Source organism: Calliopsis andreniformis, chromosome 9 (assembly GCF_051401765.1).
Source record: "Calliopsis andreniformis isolate RMS-2024a chromosome 9, iyCalAndr_principal, whole genome shotgun sequence".
Lineage (NCBI taxonomy): Eukaryota > Metazoa > Arthropoda > Insecta > Hymenoptera > Andrenidae > Calliopsis > Calliopsis andreniformis.
Genome location: NC_135070.1, coordinates 21,150,861 through 21,170,244, shown reverse-complemented (window position 1 = coordinate 21,170,244; position 19,384 = coordinate 21,150,861). Strand labels below are relative to the sequence as shown.

At 38.6% G+C, this 19,384-nt stretch overlaps 5 protein-coding genes and 2 long non-coding RNA genes across 9 annotated transcripts; 1 reads left to right on the top strand and 6 right to left on the bottom strand.

Moving 5' to 3' along the window:
- Positions 1-900: 900 nt before the first annotated feature.
- Positions 901-6,000, bottom strand: LOC143183200 (uncharacterized). 3 transcript variants are annotated; one of them, XM_076384694.1, is made up of 6 exons: positions 5,682-6,000; positions 5,338-5,479; positions 4,435-4,658; positions 4,145-4,337; positions 2,062-2,188; positions 901-1,483 (listed from the first exon to the last, which is right to left on the bottom strand). In XM_076384694.1, the coding sequence occupies exons 1-5, from the start codon at positions 5,779-5,781 to the stop codon at positions 2,146-2,148; spliced, it is 702 nt and encodes a 233-aa protein (XP_076240809.1). In that variant the 5' UTR covers positions 5,782-6,000; the 3' UTR covers positions 901-1,483; positions 2,062-2,145. The 3 variants fall into 3 exon arrangements, with proteins under 3 accessions (XP_076240809.1, XP_076240810.1, XP_076240808.1); XM_076384695.1 differs by lacking the exon at positions 901-1,483 and adding an exon at positions 1,710-1,791; XM_076384693.1 differs by lacking the exons at positions 901-1,483; positions 2,062-2,188 and having other exon boundaries at positions 3,861-4,337; positions 5,682-5,999.
- A 2,775-nt stretch (positions 6,001-8,775) lies between these two features.
- LOC143183211 (uncharacterized) lies at positions 8,776-11,686 on the bottom strand. Its single transcript, XM_076384707.1, has 3 exons — positions 11,307-11,686; positions 10,896-11,106; positions 8,776-10,520 (listed from the first exon to the last, which is right to left on the bottom strand). Exons 1-3 carry the CDS (start codon positions 11,526-11,528, stop codon positions 10,504-10,506), a joined length of 450 nt encoding a protein of 149 aa, XP_076240822.1. The 5' UTR covers positions 11,529-11,686; the 3' UTR covers positions 8,776-10,503.
- LOC143183212 (uncharacterized) lies at positions 11,528-12,020 on the bottom strand. The gene is made up of 2 exons (XR_013002570.1): positions 11,739-12,020; positions 11,528-11,652 (listed from the first exon to the last, which is right to left on the bottom strand). It is a non-coding gene; the product is annotated as an uncharacterized LOC143183212 (long non-coding RNA).
- Positions 12,021-12,108: 88 nt separating this feature from the next.
- Spx (Spliceosomal protein on the X) lies at positions 12,109-14,146 on the bottom strand. Its single transcript, XM_076385983.1, has 4 exons — positions 13,867-14,146; positions 13,562-13,645; positions 13,205-13,479; positions 12,109-13,115 (listed from the first exon to the last, which is right to left on the bottom strand). The coding sequence occupies exons 1-4, from the start codon at positions 13,898-13,900 to the stop codon at positions 12,267-12,269; spliced, it is 1,242 nt and encodes a 413-aa protein (XP_076242098.1). The 5' UTR covers positions 13,901-14,146; the 3' UTR covers positions 12,109-12,266.
- A 65-nt stretch (positions 14,147-14,211) lies between these two features.
- Positions 14,212-15,061, bottom strand: Blos1 (biogenesis of lysosome-related organelles complex 1 subunit 1). The gene is made up of 4 exons (XM_076385985.1): positions 14,873-15,061; positions 14,719-14,791; positions 14,431-14,648; positions 14,212-14,371 (listed from the first exon to the last, which is right to left on the bottom strand). Exons 1-4 carry the CDS (start codon positions 14,931-14,933, stop codon positions 14,298-14,300), a joined length of 426 nt encoding a protein of 141 aa, XP_076242100.1. The 5' UTR covers positions 14,934-15,061; the 3' UTR covers positions 14,212-14,297.
- Positions 14,873-15,570, bottom strand: LOC143184048 (uncharacterized). The gene is made up of 3 exons (XR_013002708.1): positions 15,546-15,570; positions 15,260-15,433; positions 14,873-15,128 (listed from the first exon to the last, which is right to left on the bottom strand). It is a non-coding gene; the product is annotated as an uncharacterized LOC143184048 (long non-coding RNA).
- A 390-nt stretch (positions 15,571-15,960) lies between these two features.
- On the top strand, positions 15,961-18,482 carry Ear (ENL/AF9-related super elongation complex transcription factor). The gene is made up of 3 exons (XM_076385981.1): positions 15,961-16,099; positions 16,179-16,447; positions 16,518-18,482. Exons 1-3 carry the CDS (start codon positions 15,961-15,963, stop codon positions 18,336-18,338), a joined length of 2,229 nt encoding a protein of 742 aa, XP_076242096.1. The 3' UTR covers positions 18,339-18,482.
- The last annotated feature ends 902 nt before the right edge of the window (positions 18,483-19,384 follow it).

The window sequence follows — 19,384 nt, the reverse complement described above, 5'->3', positions numbered from 1 at the left end:
AATTGTAACTTTTCCTTCAATTCTACATGCACACTAATCGTCGTAAGAGTGCGAACGCTCCCTTCAAGGAACTAAGTACAGCTGTTCAGTTCGATACTTTGAACAGCAAGTATTTCAAAGTGGGCAGTAACGCCGCTTATTTTTAGCCAAGCATTAACCAATTAGCTATTCACTCGTTGGCGCCACGGCGCTGCTCCTATTTTTGCTTATTTCTTATCCAAGGTAATGCATCGTTGCCCCCTACCCTTGCGAGCATTCGCCTCTTTATCTCGAGGTTAATCCAATTTGTTGCGTCGCATAAGACATTAAGAGTAATTCACAGACGTTTCGCAAAATAAAATATGTGTCTGGTACAATTGCATTACCGATATTATTCTTAATATATTCAATCCAAATTCTGCTTCTCGTGACTATTTAAAGCGACTTTTTTGCTCTTTCGTTACGTAGTTATGTTCATATTACGTACCTTTAAAGAGCCAAACGTAACTTGAAGGGCATTGAACTTACAACGATGAAGAAACGAAAGAAATGGCTTGTTAACTGCTCGTGGATGAACCAGTTAGACAAGGTGAAGATATTTATCTGAGATATTTGGTCGTTGGACGATCAGCCGAAGGACGGATGGGTATCTGCCTTTGAATCGAGTCCATATATTTAGACGAGTGATTGATTTTTCTTGGGCGCAGCAAATGCGGTGGTCAAGCGATTTAGTGAAATCCAAAGTTAGATCTGACGAGCACATAGTTACAGTTGACCGGGCATTCTTCTCAAACTAGACCCTATGAGGTATTCTATTGTGTGTCATCGTGATTGAACACAAAGAAAAATTAGGAATGTTTGTCCATTATGTGGAAATAATGAAAACAACTTCCTGGTGTAAATAATTGATCGGCATTTAGTCGAAAATTTCTTTTTTCTCTCATTTTATATCTCGTCAATCTTGGAAATACCTAAATCGATATTTACATTATTTACACTTCTTATTTTGTAGACAAATTAGGTACGTACATTATATCCTAGTACTAATTATATGCGGATATGTGTAATATCGAAACGGGAACACGGTTTGCTGCACGCAGCTATCTTATCACTTTCACTGTTCACGCACACTAGCTTCGGCAGTTCTTAACTACTGTTAAATTCATTTTTCTGCCATTATCGTGCCCTTGGATTGAAACCGAATCGCCTGATGCAGTTACGGTCAGCGACTCAGGTTCTGTGCGTTGAATTTTCAAGGATGACTAATTACGTGGGAACAACCGAAGCACCTGGTTCCAGTCCCGCGTACGACTGTGCAGCGTGCAGATGGAATTCGAATAGCAGATGCGACCCAACGTTGTTAGTCATACCGCTCGAAACAAAAGATGTTGACTCGTTTGCTCGCTCGGAACTGTTCCTCAACGAGCTTCGTCATGCACTCGATGACTCTCGAAACCACTGGGCGTCCCACGTTTCTGGAACTGGTTACTTTGCCATTCGTCGCCTTGAATAAACAACAGCATATGGTTAGAGAAAAGACAATGAAATTATCGTGCTCGGAGATAAGAATAATTCTCACGGCGACAGTTAGGGAAACAGAAGTGAAAGAGATAAAACATTCTTTGTTGTTTCATCGTAATCGATACATCACGATAGGCAGTTTTATCGGTGTCTGGTGTTGTCAATATGTAATCTGCTAGCTCTACCAGTTGACAGATCTTGAATGCTGCTTGGTATTAGCCACGGCAAAAATCTCTTCAATACGGACTCGCTTAGCCTGTCTGCAGCAGTTATCTGCTGAATGGCCCGCTTCTATTTATATATTACGTTCGTTAGTCGATCAGGGACATACGATTAAAGCGAAAAGTATCCGTAAACGGGTAAGACCGCGCTCTCGGGCCGATTAAAGTTCAAGTTAAACGTAAATGTGTTTTATCCGTGCGTGCACACGGTGGTTTTTCGTTACATAAAGAGTCAATGGTACGCGACTGATAAGAATTCCAGTTTGAATCAATAGTTTTGACAAAGTAAATTTAATGAATGAAATTCGAACACTCATTCGTAAGATATAGACATGCTTACCTGACTTGATTCAATTCAAAGACGAGAGGTCGCATGAACTGGGACGGACACTGTCTTCACTGTATCGCGAATGAAGAATAGATGTTACTCTGTACTACCATTCGTGTTCGGATTTGTCTTCAAGACCCTGAAGAGTATGGAAACGTCTTAATAGCAAAAAACAAAGGATTAATAAATCTATGAATGTTATGACGCACTCAAAGCTTGGTTGACACGCTCGAAAAATATCTCGCGATAAACAGTAGGCGAGGTGGTGACGCGTTTACCAAAATGTATATACATACACTCACGGTTATCATCGTACTGTCCCTTATCCTAATTCACCTCAATTCCCCCTGCACTTCGAAGGGACGCTCCTCTGCGATAAAGGAAAGGTTCCAACCGATCCACACGCTAGTCTACTATTCCCAGTGACAAGGTACCGTCATTACACACGTCGGACAGAAACTCGCCCACATTAGACTCGGTCCGTGCGAAAGACGAAGAAATCAGGAAAGGAGCGCGACACATGAAAGACGCACGCTCAGGGAGCAGATAAAGAGAGAGAGAAAAAAAGCAACACGCTCGAAAAAGGTGTACCGAGCTGTAGGCTTGGACATTTCCGAACTCGAAAACCCACTTAACTGTTCGGGGACCGAAGATTAGAGGGTAGACCCCACTGTGGGCCTTCGGGTCTCGCTATCTGTTTCGAGGGATCCTTCGAAAGAGCTGGCTTGATAAGGGGCAGTTGTGTGTGGCTTTTAGCGCGCCGCGACAAACTGGCCAGACGGAACCACTTCGAAAATCAGCCACCTCGAGAAAACGAAGAAGACACAGCCAGATAAGAAAAAGTTCGTGCAACAGAGATTGCCGACAGTCTGGCCCAGAACGTGTGGAAATTTAATCCTTTGCGCTTGATGTATACCTCCTAGACATAAGTAGTATTTCGAATTTTATTTTAAGAATGCCACTTTCTCAAACCCAATTTTATACAAGCCCTATCTACTCGATTCTTTTTTGCATATGCAATTTGCAACTTATTTTTAGTTCTATTGATATTTTCAAATCTTACCTCGACTACATAGTCGATGTCTTTTAATTGAAAAGCTTTTTGATGTAATTTTTAATCAATTTCTATGGAGCAATAGTGTATCGAAAATTATTGACTGCTGGGTGAGTCGACAATAAAAGGATTCCTTGTACGAAGTATTAATATCAGCAATATTTCAAGTCTGAACTGCTTAATTGAGGCGATAATCTTGGTTAATACACGTAATACAGATTTTCGACGCGTGAGTACTCAATTGACCGTAGCGTCGACGACTATCGAGAGACAGTTGCAGTTTGTAACCTCGTGAACGGGAATTGTTAACGGGTCACCGAGTTAATATTAGCACAAGGTTTTTCTTTACGCTTTGCTTTCCACTGTAAATTTGTACCCATTGTGAGTAACTTCACAATGAGCACCACGAAAGAATAAGTTTTTTAATTTAACATTGAGCATACTTTCATTCGGTAAGATCATCTTGGCACGAGTGCTTTTCATTTTACGGTGAAACGAATCGGAACTTTTGCTTTGATCGTGAATTTGAAACGCTGTGTCACACGAATCGATTTGCTGGAAAACCCTGGCATGGTATGCCAGCGAGCAATGCCAAGCAAGTACAATTACAAACTTACGTATCAATGTTGTCCTCTTAACAAAGTAATCGAAAACATTCGTGGCAATTTACCAAGCGACGTGGCATAAATAGAAGAATATTTGTCAGTTGCGTGATAAAAAAAAAGATAATTGAAAAGTAAAGAATTAAAAATTATTTATTTATAAGCACTCGGCAAGAAAACGTACATATACGTTCGGGAGAAGTCAGAAACATTTCTGGCAACATGTCAGGAACTTGTACGCAAAGTTCTATAGATAAGCATGTTTGGCATCGTAAAATGCATGTTTTATTGAAGCGTCTGGACAGCGTTGTTTTCTTTCACAACGAGTAAAACCGATACGGTAAAAAGTCGTTACTCGAGATCCGGCACCTCTCTCTCGATGTGCACGACTCGCTGGGAGGGAATTTTATGGTAGATGTCATAATAAAAATTTGCAGACCTTGTAATCACATAGCAGGCTGCTAGAACCGATATCAGAGCAGCGATCGCCAAGACTAGAGCTGCAACGTGAAGCGGTTTAACGCGATTTTGATGAAGCTGATCCGATGATTCCTGACCTCCGGCAATCGGCCCCAGATCGGGCTGAACTGTCCCTATTATGTCCCGATGGGCCGATATTTCATCGAAGGAACCTTCATAAAAAATACACCATGTCTAAACTTTACAACAACGGATCATACTTTTATTCGCTAGCCTGAACCACTGATATTTCAATCTTGTTATATTTACCGGTATGGTTTAACGAGGGTTCCAAGGCATTCGATCTGTCGTTATCATGGATCCACGTGGACACGTTCACGTAGTGATCCGCGTTACAGTAGTCGTGGCTGTCGCAACATTTCAATCTGGGCCAGGGCATACGGATCCAGGCAGCCAACGATCGGTCCACGTTGTCGGTCGACTTCGACCTCGTGACCCAGGACTTTGTCTCGCACAACAATGGCGTGGCACCCCTGAGCAACGGCAACGCACAACGCACCGATAAAATAGACCCCGCACGATAAAGTTCCGTGACCCCGACGATAGTCGAGACTTAAATAACTATTTCGCACGATTTATGCTGTGATATTTCAATATTTCTCCTGTATCGAACTCGCTACGCCTCGAAAAGAATCGATCAAAGTAAAGGAGAAAATTTCGAATGGAAAGGATATCGGTTCGAGTTGTTTGCGAGGTCTAAAGTTTATCTCCTCTAAAAATTAATTTCTTTTGCCATGCTAATCTGCTAATTGATATTGTGGTATCGTTGAATAGTGTTTCGAGAAGTTAATGGAAAGAATTAAGAAACTATTAACGCGTATCGTCCCGTGACGACTCTTACGACATCTCTTCGTTTCAGCATGGCTCGAAAGAATTCGTGAAAACCTTTCCAGTCGATTATCTTGTCAAGGTTATCTGCTTGTCATAAAGCGTTCGTGAATTTATGGCGACGCGTCAATCGCGAAGTCCAGCAAATTAAATAGTTTTCGTGTTGAATCAATTTGTGCTATTGGAATTTCTTGTCAAATAGCAGAGAAAGGTTACAGGTGAAACAAGTATTTTTTGCGACAGGAATGTGTTTGCCAGAATTTGCCTGAAACTCAAATTACTTTCACGTTGGAGAGATGTGAAATTATTCTAAAGCATACAAACTCTGTACATCCTCTCGTCGTGGTGTTCTCTCCGAATTCCTCATTTCCAGTCTGGATTAATTCAGTGTAACAGGAGAATTTTGTCCTACACATGTCCACGCCGGCTTCTTTGCAGGCCTTGCTGGTACACACACATTTTCTTCCTGCAACGTATTAACAAATTATCTAGCTTTCGATTGAAACATGCTCGCGTGTCGCGCACGCTTGCCATAATCTTTTCATCTTGTTTATTCCACGGCGCATTATTCTTTTCGTGTCACATTACGTTTAGATCTCAGAATACCAGAAAAAATCAATACATCGTTTTCGATATGCATCAAATTCAACCACTATTTAATGACTTACCTTCCACCGATTTGATGCTCGTCGACAAGAAACTCAGAAACATTAGCAGCAGAAAGTGCATACAAATTAGCTTCTTGATAACTAGTCGATTGCACGGCATAACGAAAGTTATAACAGAAGTAAACGTCTCATCGATCACGAAACTCTGAATAAAAAGGAGAATCGTCGTGGGATCACTTAATAGGACGGCAATGATCAGGACTGGAGAATACTTTCATTGATAGGGAGGTGAATATTGGTGCAAGATCTGCTTACTATCCGCTCGAGAGGAACTTAAAACACGCGCAAAGAAGATATACATACTGTCTTGAAAGGGAAAGATAATGGATATGGACACCCAATTTTTTATGAACGAATAGTTATTGGTAAAAGGCAGATAATATCAATCAATAGTTTTGAAATCACAATAATGATTGTTCGATGTCCATTGCCGGTTGGACTGGAATATTTCGACTCGTCTGAACACTGAATGGATTCCAAGGAGACGAGCGTGTCTCTCGAGGAAGTCACTCGTAAGGCAATCGAATCGAACACAGAATCACGGCGCCGAGTCGCGACTGACAGCGAGACGTCGCGAAAACACGGGCGTGTTATCGGTGTAAAGGACTATTTGAAAATGTCAGAAGGAAGCTTCAAGAAGAAACTGTTACCCGCGTGGGCTTCTCTAATTTTAGTACCTCCCACTAGAAGAGGAACGCGTCCTTCTCTTTCGTTATTTCTCGGCCCAACCGCTTCTCTCTCCTTCTACCTCGTTATTTCGCTACCACGTCACAAATTTTACTTCACATCTACACTTCCGAACAAACAGATTTTTCATACTATAATTATGATAAGAAAAAAGTTGTGAAAAAGGTACTTTATACAAACATGAAAAACTAATTTAAATACTAGTAACTAGTGTGCTATCTTTTTGTTCGGGAATGTATTTTAATGCCATCATCAGAGATATTTGTTCGACCGCATAGTTTCGTTGCTCGAACGACACGTGGTGAGTCCTTTCACGGGATTTCTTTTTTGAAACGATCACCCTCTTTTTTAAATAGAATCTTGAAATCTCATATGCGAGGTAACCGAGGGCAAAACTTCTTGACAATATTTCGTATACTTATTTCTTAAGTCAATAGGCATGTATCGTATAGAAATAAGATGGAATATCTAATTAGTACATAGAATGTTACGTATCTACAAGTCATTTTATTCCTATGAAAGACGAACATGTCAACAGATTTCGAAGTTTTGTGAGATTCAGTTCCAAACGGCGCGGCGCGGCGCGGCACGGCGCCGGCATTCCAGCCAATCACTTGGTATCTATATGTAAGAAAGACGTCGGGACGCGACGGTTCGATCGAGTCGATAGGAGTTGAAGTATGTTTGATACTATACCAACCGGATGGTCTATCGCTATGAAGTTTTACCACCGAAAGCTCGCATCTGAAAACCATAAGACTTTGCCGTTCTAGCCGTCTATTTGGTATTTATACGAAGAACCATGCTCCAATAGGGTTTGCAACAACTATACTCTTACTGAACTTCATCGATGACAGCGATAGGACAACGTATTTAAGTACATAGTGTATAGCCTCACTTCGTTTAATTGCCACTGTAAAGAGAACACATAGTTTTCTAGTGGAGTGATGTTTACAAGTAGACTCTCCACACTCTAAAGAACAAAATTGCCTTTATTGATTGTATTCAACGAGTTTAATAATCGCGAGACATTGCTCGGTGAGCTACTAACAAATTTGATCTATTTATTGATTTGTAGGTATAGAAAAAAAGTCTAATCGAATATCTTGGTCAAATAAGAATATTTGACTTAAGATGCGAATTGAGAGAAAATTAAATTATAAATGCTACAGTAAGAAGTGCTTAACTTTTTCGATTTTCTCACTGCGAGACGGTATAATTCCTGCTAGCTTGCGCCTGTTCGCAATCTATTTACACTTTCGCCAGATTTTACTCAATCTTTTTAAGTCTTCTTGAGGTCTTTTAAAGTCGACCGATTTATTGGAACAACAACATGAATTCATGTACATACGTTCTTATGCAGCTCGTGAGACGCATTTCACAGACGGCTTCCAGATGGGACAACGGACTTTTGAATGCTGTTAACTGGAAAACTTTTGCCTTCCAATATGAAATCAGACTTTTTATCGCTAAATTTTTCATCACTTTTCGTGACAGTTAAAAATACACTTTCGATAACATATCTTGCCTAAAAATAATCATGATCGTTGTCTTCATTTTTTCTTCAATTTTTTATGACTTATAAGACTACATTTTCGTCGTATCATCGTTTCACTCGCCAAGAAGAATTCCAGCGATTATTTTAGAAAGTTTCCTCGTTGTCACAGAAAATCCTTTAAATTCGGACAATTTATTGGAACAATAACATTTAGATTATACAAACGTTCACATTTTTTCTTGGACAGCACAACATTCTGGATTAACAAGCAGTGAAACGAGAAACTGGAGAAAGTGAAATAGACACGTGAAAATAAAAATTTGCTTTTTGGAGTCGTCACAGCAACATAAAAAATGTTTGTTCTTCCCGTTAAAAAAGCAACAAGTTTGACATCAACCAATACCAATCTCATCTCAATCGTAGACATTGGCATTCAGCAGCAAGACAACGGAGAGAGTTTAATTCCTCCGTTAGCTTCCTGTCCATGCAACATTAAGCAGAGCCCTGCTGGTTGCACATTTCTTTATCGTCGCTTGTCGAGTGACAGTAAAAGCTGGCCTGGGTTATCGGAATGACACTTCGTTACAGTCGAATGAGGTCGTCGGCAGTCTTACTCCCTTGCCGCTTCTTATTGCACGAGCAGATCGAATGGTCGCTGTAAAAAGATTTACAGGGCGCACAAGGATTTCTTTCACGCGGCCAACTTATTGAAATGCGTAGCGGTCAATTAGTCGATCATTCATATGTCAGATACGTATCGCATATTTTTTTGGAGACTAGTACTTTTACTAGAACTTTTATTTTGCTAGTGGTGTCAGCATAATTAGATATAATTAAATCAACGATTTCATCGTGAGAAGTAAAGTTTCTCAAGTGTAAGTTATTAACAAATATTTTAAGTAAGCGCATTGTAGCGTGGGATTCGAGGGAAATAAAAAGAAGGTTATGAATATTATTAAATGCAACACATCTGAATCTTTTATTTGCAGTCATTTTCCATGACTGCTACTACTACTCAAGCGAATTTTATGATAACAAAATAGTAGTGTTTTCTTACCTCCTACGCAACTAATTGCATACACACTTATGCAAAATGCCAAACGTATATTTTTTTTCTTTCAATGCATATTAATTTGATATTCGTACATGAATTATTGCGGCTCCTTTAAATAGTAGGTATTTTGTACTAGATTGCACTGTTTATAAATGTCGAATAGCTCTTTTTATTACAATAACAAATAGAAGAAGATTCCTTTTTTGAAACGTTAGTCGAAGCGTGTAGAAATTCCATTTCGACAATGATCCTGGCCGATTTGTACATTCTTCGAATGCTTTTGAAAGTTACAGTCAAACAAGGTTACAAGCAAGCATCGCAACTTTATCGTAAAAGAAGTACGTCTTTAAGCTTGCTCGCACAGCTTGACAAACGTCCAAGTTTTGATTCCGCGCTTCCACAAAAATTACCACAATTAACGGCTGTCGCAGTATCGATCTCTAAGCATGCGAGTAAGACGAAAAGGAAGACGAAGGGTTTCAGAGATAAGGGGAAAGATGCAAAGAGAAAGGAAGATTAGAGGAGATACGCGCGAGAGAGAGAGAGAGAGAGGGAAAGTGTGCATATGCGTGCGTGTTTGTGTACATCGCCTCGGGTTGCATTCGCTCGATTGTCCTTTTTAATTAGCTCCTGATCTCTTGGTACCCAGTCAGGTACGTCTAGCGTGTCTTCTTAATTGTTAATGGGCGTAACGCCCGGTCGAGTCCTCGAGAACAAGTTTCGATCGGGCTGGTTATGCCGCGCCGTGCTCGACCAAATGGAAACAGTAAACTCCGTATAAAATTCCAAATGCTTGAACGATGTTCAGAAATGCCAAAACGATTCAGAGCTAATTCTTTACGGTCTACGATTTGTATCGTAGGGATATTAACGTTGATCTTTCTTTTTCAACTCTTTAGATTTAATCAGTCGTTCCAGCTTCCCTGTTTTCTGCTATATTGTCAGCTCAAAAACATCGTTTGCTACTATCTAATCTGATGCATCTCTGGTCTAGCTGCTACGATTTATCTTACACGGTTCTAATTTGCGGTAATAGCAAACGATATTTTTGAGCTGATTGTACAGCACTGGTACAAGTATTCTAAGAAAAAATAAACTATGTACTACATACTTCTCTTTCATCGAAGAAATGTTGACTCACTTAACTAGGATTCATAAAAAACATACGTATGTTAGTCACGTGATAAACTATGGACTAAATAAGGAGTTAGATCGTTAACTAAAGTGAGATTCATGTCAAATGTACCGCCTCGCAAAAGAAGAGTGCAAAAGGCGATCGTGAGCTGAGTTACAATCGTTTCTCATTTGTTCAGAAAATGCTGGAGGTGATCAGGCTCGAGATTCGAGACGCTAGCGATTATTATATCTTATGTCCGAAGGCCTGAGTAAAAAGACTTGCATTTATCGTAAATGTTCTTTGGAACATAATGATGCGGCTACGATGCACTGGCCGATCAAAGTTCTCCAAGCGATACGGTGTCTTTTAAGGGACATTACCGTGCAAAATGCCAAACGATGATATCCTGGCTCATCCCATCGGCTCCTTCTCGTCAACATAATCGAGCTGCTAAAACGAAACGGCTTCACGCAACGACGGGAGCTGTAATATAAATCAATGCATGCGCAGGGTTATTATTGCAGGAGATTGCACGAATTATTCTTGCTCGTTATTCTGGGAGTTTTAATCGAATCTCGGAGAGACACAAATTGCTGTCCTCTGTCTTCTTTTTGCATTTAAACTCGTTTTTCTGTGACCATCGGATCGCTTCGCTTCTATTCCATCTTTTCTAACTATAATTAATTAATACTGATTGTGTGTAGCCTAACATCGTTTCTAGTAAATCGTAGCAGATTATGCAGTACGCAATAAAATATCACGTATGACATTGCGCTCCAATCGGACGCAGAAGTTTCAATGCAGAAACACATCGAGTTATACGAGCCAATTCTACGGGTATGTTAAAAATATACTCACTGAGATGATTGACAGCTGGTTGAGAAGCGATTACAAAGATTTTTCTATGCGACGGAAAAATTTCCGATGTGGGAATTATACTTATAGATATCTCGTTTTGATTGCTTCCCGGACGACTTCCGCGATCGTTTCGTCTGTTGTTAAGAGTGCTCTGTCTTAACGGTACACCTTGAATATTATGTCTGCAATTACTGACTACGTAGCTGCTTACCTAGTTTTAAAAAGGAACCAAAAAAGTCCTTAGAAAACTCATGATAGTAACAAAAAAGTATAATGACGCAGACGGCAATCACTAAAGAGACAAATGAACAGTTTGGAACCAGCATAAACAAAGTGATTTTAAACGTATAAAATTCGTACGAATAAAATTAATCAATGTAAATGATTTTAACGACGCTAATGATCACTCACCGAAGATATGATAAATACAGCGAGTAAAGCAACGCCCAGCCAAAAATACCAGGCTTCCCAAAAATGTCGTGGAGGCCGTCTTTGTACCAAGAGACAACACTGTGGATTACAGCAACAATACAAACAATATTTGTCCGACGTACACGCGTAGGGTTTTATTGTTTCAGCGTCTTCGGTACTGTTTATTCGACCTGCACTACACTCGTAATACAGACGTGCCATATCACAATTCGAACATGACAGTGAATTTTGTCAATGTGAATGTGTTGAATTTGATTAAAAAGCAGAAAGCTAGCGAAACGAAGCGTTGCGCGGATCGATGAAGCCGCATTGAGTCACGAGCAATCTAAAAAAATGTTGTTATTTTCAGAATGCATAGCGTCGCCGGCGCCACTTAATTCACCATTCCGGACACCTGTTCCCCTTACTTACTAGGTTGGTGACACGCAACCAACACGCACAACGCTACTCTTCGCTTGAATTTTTCTATTTTTTACACGGTTTCGTTCCCGAAACGACGCGAAACCTTTGAACGTGTCGGTGTACTCGAGGATAACTGTTTTGCCGCTCATTTGTTCGTTCGGTGTTATCACTGACTGGACAGGACAGGCTCGAAATAATCGATAAAACGAGCACGGCATGTCCTTAGTCACACGCGACCACTGATCGATATTTTAAACGACCGTGCTCGAAATTTGCAAAGTAGATCGCAGATTAATTCTATATTTTTTAGATTCTTCCTTCTTCCTATTTTCCACGAGTTGTTTCTCTTCCTAATAAAAAGAAATGCATGATTCACAAATCCAGAATTATATTAGATATTTTATTTTCTTATAAAATATATTTATACAGTCGGTAATACTTTTGCGTATACAAAGTATTGCAGTCGATAATGCTTCACAGTTAAAAAAAGGCAAATGACTGAAACGGGGACATTTAAAATTCGAATACAAAATAATCTTAATATTGATTGGAATCATGAGGAGGTGGTGGGGGCGGTGGACCTCTTGGTGGAAAGGGTGGCCGAAATTGTGGTGGTGGAGGTGGTGGTGGGCCTCCTTGAGACACTGGAGGAGGTGGAGGATGCCTCCAACCAGGAGGGGGACGCGGTGGTGGCGGTTGAAATTGACCGAATTGAGGGGGTGGGGGTGCTCCAGCAGATGAAGGCGGTGGAGGTGGTGGGAATTGACCTTGAGGTGGTCCACTGACACCCCAATGGGGAGGTGGAGGTGCCATCATTCTGGGGGTTGACTGCTGAGACTGAGACGTTGGAACAGGCATCGGTGGTAACGGAGGTGGCATTCCAGGTGGCAGTGGAGGATGCGTTGCCATTGACATTGGTGGTAAGGGTGGTGGGGGAATGCTTGCTGGAGGGAAACCGCTTGAGGGTGGAGGAGGAACTGGCGGAGGTGGAGGATGACCCATTGGAGGTCCTGGAGTTGATGGTGGTGGTGGAGGTGGTACAACCATTCCGTGATGCATCACGTGATGTTGTGGATGATGAGCGGCTTGATGACTCGCTGCGCTTGAACTTGGAATTGGAGGTGGAGCCAATGGAGGTGCATCTGCGAATAACTGATGGGGTCTATCTGCTTGGCTCAATGGGTTCTGTGCAGCCAGCAGACGTTCTGCTGCGCTACCATGTCTTTCTCCTTTAGCATCGCGTTTGAAAGCGTAAGATACAGAGATAGGCCTATTGCATAGATATTGACCATTCATTGCTTCAATACTTGCATCAGATGCATCAAAAGAGGCAAAGTTTATGAATGCAAAACCCTTTGAATTTCCTGTCTCTGGATCTCTCATTATCTGAAACACGATGCACATATTATTTCCTCATAGAATGGCATACATTCTGAGAATCTCTATCTATAATCATTGTCAAAATAATATATTACCTTTGGTGTTTGAAGAATTACACCAAACGCACTGAAGGTATCGTACAATAATTTCTCATCTACTTCAGGATCAAGATTTCCGATAAAGATATTAGCTCCAACATCTAGATTCTTTTGGTGAGCACTTGCTTTGTTTACTCTTATTGGCTTTCCATATAGTTTTATCATATTCATTATTTTAATAGCATAGTCTGCATCTTCTTCTCCCATAAATTCAACGAATCCATAACCTTGGTGCATTTGAGTCACCCTATCTTTAGGCATGTGAACATTTACTATAAAACAGAGAAAAGCATATGAATACATTTTATCTTACTAGTAAGAACAATTAGTCTGTACATTATGTTAGTCACGTACCCACTGGTCCTGACTGAACAAACAATTCCCACATAAGGGACTCTGTAACTTTATCATCCAAACCTCCCACATATATTGTGGCATCTAAAATATCAAAGAAAGCAATAAACTGATAACAGAAACTTGTAAAATTATTAATACGTAGATACTGTTTATGTGTTCATAACCTTACATAACCTATTACTTTTAGTTCGCGTTTTATAAGTACACAATAAAATAAGAATATTATTTTGTTTAGTACAAGCATTTTTATGTACTTTGCGTTATCAAAATCTTGAAATATATATTATATTGTGTAAACTTACCTTGGTTTCTCTCTGCAATAGGACCGGCTGCCATTATTGTTTGATTTATCACAATTTATTCGCTTAAATTCTCAAAAGTGTGCAGTAAAATGTACTAGACAGCTAAGCATATGAGTTGGCGACACTGGCATGTAAAATATCCCTATAGACATTCAGAATTTAGACCAGGCAGCAGGCAGCAGTCTACAATTGCCTCAAGCTGCCTGTAAAGTAACAAGCGAGACAGCACGCAATTATTTTCTTTTTAATATAATATTTTTAAGTAGAGTTATTTAAATAAATACATAATAACATTACATTTATATCTATTTTAATATACATGAATATTAAAATAAAACAAGGTCATACAGTAACAATTTTTATTCATTTTAAATACCTATGCTTTAAAAAAAGAAAGAAAATACAAGTGAAATTGAAACTGATAAATATGTTTACGTAGTAGCAGCAGTAGTAGCAGCAGTAGTAGCAGCAGCAGAAGCAACAGCCCCTTGAGTTTCTTGTGTTGCTGAAATGAATATGTTAATTTTAATATATTTATAACATAATTATTGAAAAACTATGTACCTTTGTAGGAATATTCTAAGGCAGTTGCAATAGTTCTCATGTCTCCTTCAATACTTCGTGCCCAATTTTCTGCATCTCCAATTTCTTTTAATGCACTTGAAAAAGATTCCACTAAATTCAACCACGACTGAGTTTGTTTTGCAAAATTAGTTGCACTATATTGCAACTGTTTAGCTTCTGCATCCAATTTTTTCTGGTTCAGATATGCTTGAGCTACTCTGTATTATAAATTATTTATTTGACAATATGTTATATCATAACATAGGTGAAAAGGTCTCTGTTACTTACCCTACATTTAAATGATCAACCAGAGCTTGTGTTAAATTACTTGCAGCCTGTACAGCTTCCTTCCGCTTTTGTTCTGTTAAATTGGATTACATACTGTGAATAAAATCTTTCTTATTTTTAATAAACTGGCAGAAAGTACAAGAATATATCATACCTTGCCTTTCTTTCCTTGCTGCTTGCTTGCTTTGATGTTCTTTCACAATTGTAGATAACATGTTTATTAATGATCAAACACCACTGTTCCACAGTTTACTAATTGCATTTGACAAATATCACACATCCGTTTAATTAATACTTAGTAGTGATGTTATTCTCCGAATTTAGTTTCCTTTATCACGGTTTGTATTTATTTACAATAAGCGTATTTGCGATTACTTTGTTTACTTATTTCGAAAATTCTGTATCTCGATCTAGAAATTTGATATGTATTTACTTGAAATTCTTGTGAATTCTGCTTAAAATATTATATGCATTTGTATACATATGTATGTACAGGTAATATCAACGATCAATGATCTAACTTTAAGAAATTAACACAAACCTTTGAAAGGTTTCTCCGTCAGTAAACTAACACCGAAACATAGTTGAATTCTATGTCCTAATAATAAATAGTTTTTCATCCATATCTCAATCTCAAGGAGTGGACAAAATTGTATGTACATATACCCATTCCACAAGCATTTGCATTGGTATGCATTTCTGTATACAGACTTTACTGAAAAATAGTATTTGCCGATAGATGGCAGTTATGTACATACGAACATTTTTAAGTTCTAATATACGGAATAACGAGTATGGCGACTAGTTCTCGTTGGTGTAAAGTTTACCTGTTGATAATCGAATTGGAATCATCTTGAACGAAATTGTAGAATTATTCTGATTGTAACGAGGCTACTTGCCTCCGGCAAACGTCTTGTTTGAAACAACATTTTGTTCTAATGAGGTGGTCAACACTTTCATACAAAATAAGTGTAACCAAACGATGGTCCAGAATCTCGAGGGTACGAAAATCAGGGAAGAAGTGCTGTCAGTACTTGCATATCTAGCATAAGTTGCTGGACGATGATTTTTACCGTCACAAATGTTCTGTGACCAACCTTATAATTAGGGATTGACTGGTGTTTTCATTCACGTCTAACGGGATAAATAACAATGTAATATAAATCTCTGTGTTTATCCGTGGTATAATAGCCTCCTCTATTTTCTTTGGAAAGGAGCATTTTAAAAATTTCATATGAGAGAATGGCAATTCGCATTACATTAGAATGCGGGCATTCAGCTATGTTACGTATGCGTACCACCCCCCAGGGTTATACTCATGACTGGGAATTGTTTGTACGGGGTGTTGACAATGCAGACATACATCACTATGTTGAAAAAGGTATATATGTTTATAAGTTATTTTTCTTTATGTTTCTAGATAATACAGATGTTTTTATATATTTTATTTCAAATTCTAGTTGTTTTTCAATTACACGAAACATTCTCAAAACCAAAGAGGGTACTAAAAGAACCGCCATTTGAAATAAAAGAATCTGGTTATGCTGGTTTTGAGATTCCTATTCACATTTACTTAAAAAATAAAGATGAAGGGACTAAAAAGATTGAAATAACATATGACCTTAGTTTACAACCAAGTGGTCCCGCTATTACAAATGTCATACGACATACAGAAATAATTAATAATCCTTCGGATGAATTTAGAAGAAAATTATTAAAGGGTGGTGGTGTAAGTATATTTAATTAAATTCTACATTTCTGACACTTCAGCAGATTATAAAACATATTTGTATCTATAGGTTCTTGTATCCAGTTCTGAAAATTCAGGTGAAAAGAGTGAAAGTAAAACTTCAGCAATGGTAGGTAAACTAAAATTAAGTGGTAGTGAAACGAAAAAACATAAAGCAATAGAATCTAAAACTTCAAATTCTTTTGCTGAATTATTTGGAACTCCTTTGAAACCTACAAAAGTTTCTCAGGATACAAAAAAGCCTACACAGCAAGAGAAATCATTGGTGCCCAAACCATTAGTCAGTACAGAAAAACCAGATAAAGTAGACAAAATATCAAAACTTAAAGATAGTCCTCATAAAGATAGTAAAAAAGAGAAAGGAGATGAGAAAAAAGACAAAAAAATTAAAGATCAGCCTAAGGATAAAATTCGGAGTAAGGAAAAATCAAAGAGACCTTCTAGTCCAAATAATAAAAGTCATTCAAGCCCTTCTAACAAAAGGCCACCATCACCAGTATCATTGAAAAGACCTGCCAGTCCTCTTCCCCCTGCAAAGAGATCGTCTTCTCCAAAATCTAAGGAGAAAGAGTTGAAGAAAGTAGCTCCAGAAAAAGAAAAAGAGAAAAGTAAAGAGAAAGATAAGTCAAAGGATAGTTCTAAGAATACCACTGATTCTTCGAAGAGCGAGAAGAAAAAAGATAAGAAGAAACATAAAGAAGATAGGGATAAAGAACGAAAAGACAAATATAAAGAAGGGGAGCGGTCTGCCTCTAAAGAAACCTTGAAATTGAGTGAAAAAAAAAGTGATAAATCAGAGAAATCTGAGAAAAGTGAGAAAGAAAAGAACCAAGAATACAAGACAGCAAAAGATGGCAGGAAGTCACCTAAACCACTAAAGGAAGTTGAGAAAGCGAAGGATGAAAAAGTATTAAAAATAGAAAAGTCGGAAAAAGTTGAGAAATCTGAAAAAACGAAAGACGGGAAGAATGAGAAGGACAGACAAAAGCACAAACACAAAAAGAGGGACAAAAAGGACAAGCGCGACAGCAGCAAAGAGAGAGAAAAAAAAGAAAAACGTGAGAGAATAAAATCATCAACGGAAAAGCAAAACAATGTGCCTAACGTGCCAGTAACAGCTAACCCGCTTTCAACCTTATTGGCTGAAATGCCAGAAAGGGATAGTAGCGATTCGGCACCATCAGTTGACGACGATTCGTTCTCGGAACCAAAGCTAGTGGTTACAGTTAAGAAAGAGGTAGACAATATGACGGTATCCACACCACCTACCGATATGGCAAAACCACTTTCGCCAGGAATATCAATCGACGTGAAGAAAGAAAAGGTGGATCGGAACAAACGAGAAAAACCTAAAGGAAGCAAAGGAGAGGAAAAGGAGGTTCGAAAGAGGAAACGGAGAAGCGAAAGCAAGGGGGACGATGAGCACGTGGTTAAACGGGAGAGGGATTTATCTAGAGGTTATTCTACGTCTCCTCCATTGGAACCTGTTTCTTCTAGCCAATCGCCGGTTGCAGTAGCTCAGGAAGTGGTTCATGTTACAAAAGAAAAAGAAGATCGAAGCGGAATGGAGCAAAGTATTGAGAAAAATGTGGAGGCCGAAACAGAACAAGTGGCTCCGGATTCCACAAACAGTACCCTGGTTGATTCAGATATGGGAGAGCCGCCGGTGTTTTCAGAAGACTATGTGTCTCAATTGAAAGATTTGCAGCAAAAGATAATGACGTTACAAGATAATCAAGAGTTACAGAGAGTTGTTCAGGTAATCGCGGAGACTGGGCAATACGAAATTACGAAAAAGACGTTCGACTTTGATCTGTGCGCGTTGGATCGTAGAACGGTGCAACGTCTCCAACAGTTCTTTGCGTCGTGACCGTCTGTAGTTTAAACCATAGTATCCTCCTTTTTACATACTATTATTCTATGTATAAGTTATTAAGTTATTTGCGCTTACAAAGAGATTCTTTTACTTGAATTAAAAATAATATATAAGTCTCTTGGAGAATGTTACGGATTCATTCTCTCGACGAAGAGATCATTTTTTATTCGGGTACATATTCGAATTCCGTATATATCCATTGCATACTTCGATCATATTGCGAAAACATGCATGAATTGTGCGTGTAGACAAATTAACCAACGGAACACAATTATTTTTAATGTTGAATCTTTCAGTATCACAATATGAACTTATTTTCTTGTACATTTTTACGTTTCCAACACTTGTTGTTCTGGTGTTATTTTGTACATAAGTAATATAGAATGTATATAAAGGTTGGACTCGAAAATTGTACATTACGTCGTCGTGTAACATAGAATATTGATCGTATCTCTGGGGGACATTCGAATGGTCTACAGTGCATTTACTCACGTTATGTAGACACGAATATATTTGATTTCCTGTATATTAGAAATATAAAAAGAAATTTTTCTGATTTTTACGATAATCGGTAGGATCATTTAAAAAGTGTGTGCATCGTAATGCCTTGTAACATAGATATATTCTTGATATCTCGTACAGAATTTAACATAGGTTTATCATCTTGAATCAAGAATACCTTATATTTATTAATATTTTCATACGCGTTATATTAATATAAGAACGATCAAAACGATTTCATTTAACTAGCCGATATACATTTTTTTTCTACTGTACATGTGATACATTGAACTCAAAGTCGTTTGTGTTGATATCGTGCGCTCAGTGCAGTGCTTTTAACTATTCGTAGTAAACATTCTATAAAGACTAAGATTTGGTTGCAATCTCAAACAGCACCGACATATTATGAGGAAAGTTGATTACACTTGCGTTCGTCTTTTGAGTTTCGTTATTGTGTCTTCGAAACAAAACTTGCCAACGAAGTTAATATTCAACACTTGCTACGGATTATCTTCTTTTATAGTATATTTGTGTTGCAT

Coding starts and splice junctions, on each gene's coding strand:
- Spx (XM_076385983.1), bottom strand. CDS start 13,900: ATGGCAGCCGGTCCTATTGCAGAGAGAAACCAAG. Junction 13,646..13,866: donor TATTGCAGAGAGAAACCAAG/GTAAGTTTACAC, acceptor TTGATATTTTAG/ATGCCACAATATATGTGGGA. Junction 13,116..13,204: donor TAATTCTTCAAACACCAAAG/GTAATATATTAT, acceptor ATCGTGTTTCAG/ATAATGAGAGATCCAGAGAC.
- Blos1 (XM_076385985.1), bottom strand. CDS start 14,933: ATGTTATCTACAATTGTGAAAGAACATCAAAGCAAGCAAGCAGCAAGG. Junction 14,792..14,872: donor AGCAAGGAAAGAAAGGCAAG/GTATGATATATT, acceptor CCAATTTAACAG/AACAAAAGCGGAAGGAAGCT. Junction 14,649..14,718: donor GTTGATCATTTAAATGTAGG/GTAAGTAACAGA, acceptor TTTATAATACAG/AGTAGCTCAAGCATATCTGA.
- LOC143183200 (XM_076384693.1), bottom strand. CDS start 5,781: ATGCCGTGCAATCGACTAGTTATCAAGAAGCTAATTTGTATGCACTTT. Junction 5,480..5,681: donor GAGCATCAAATCGGTGGAAG/GTAAGTCATTAA, acceptor AATACGTTGCAG/GAAGAAAATGTGTGTGTACC. Junction 4,659..5,337: donor ACGACGAGAGGATGTACAGA/GTTTGTATGCTT, acceptor GCCGTTGCTCAG/GGGTGCCACGCCATTGTTGT.
- Ear (XM_076385981.1), top strand. CDS start 15,961: ATGGCAATTCGCATTACATTAGAATGCGGGCATTCAGCTATGTTACGT. Junction 16,100..16,178: donor ACATCACTATGTTGAAAAAG/GTATATATGTTT, acceptor TTCAAATTCTAG/TTGTTTTTCAATTACACGAA. Junction 16,448..16,517: donor AATTATTAAAGGGTGGTGGT/GTAAGTATATTT, acceptor TTGTATCTATAG/GTTCTTGTATCCAGTTCTGA.
- LOC143183211 (XM_076384707.1), bottom strand. CDS start 11,528: ATGGCACGTCTGTATTACGAGTGTAGTGCAGGTCGAATAAACAGTACC. Junction 11,107..11,306: donor CTGTATTTATCATATCTTCG/GTGAGTGATCAT, acceptor TTTTAAAACTAG/GTAAGCAGCTACGTAGTCAG.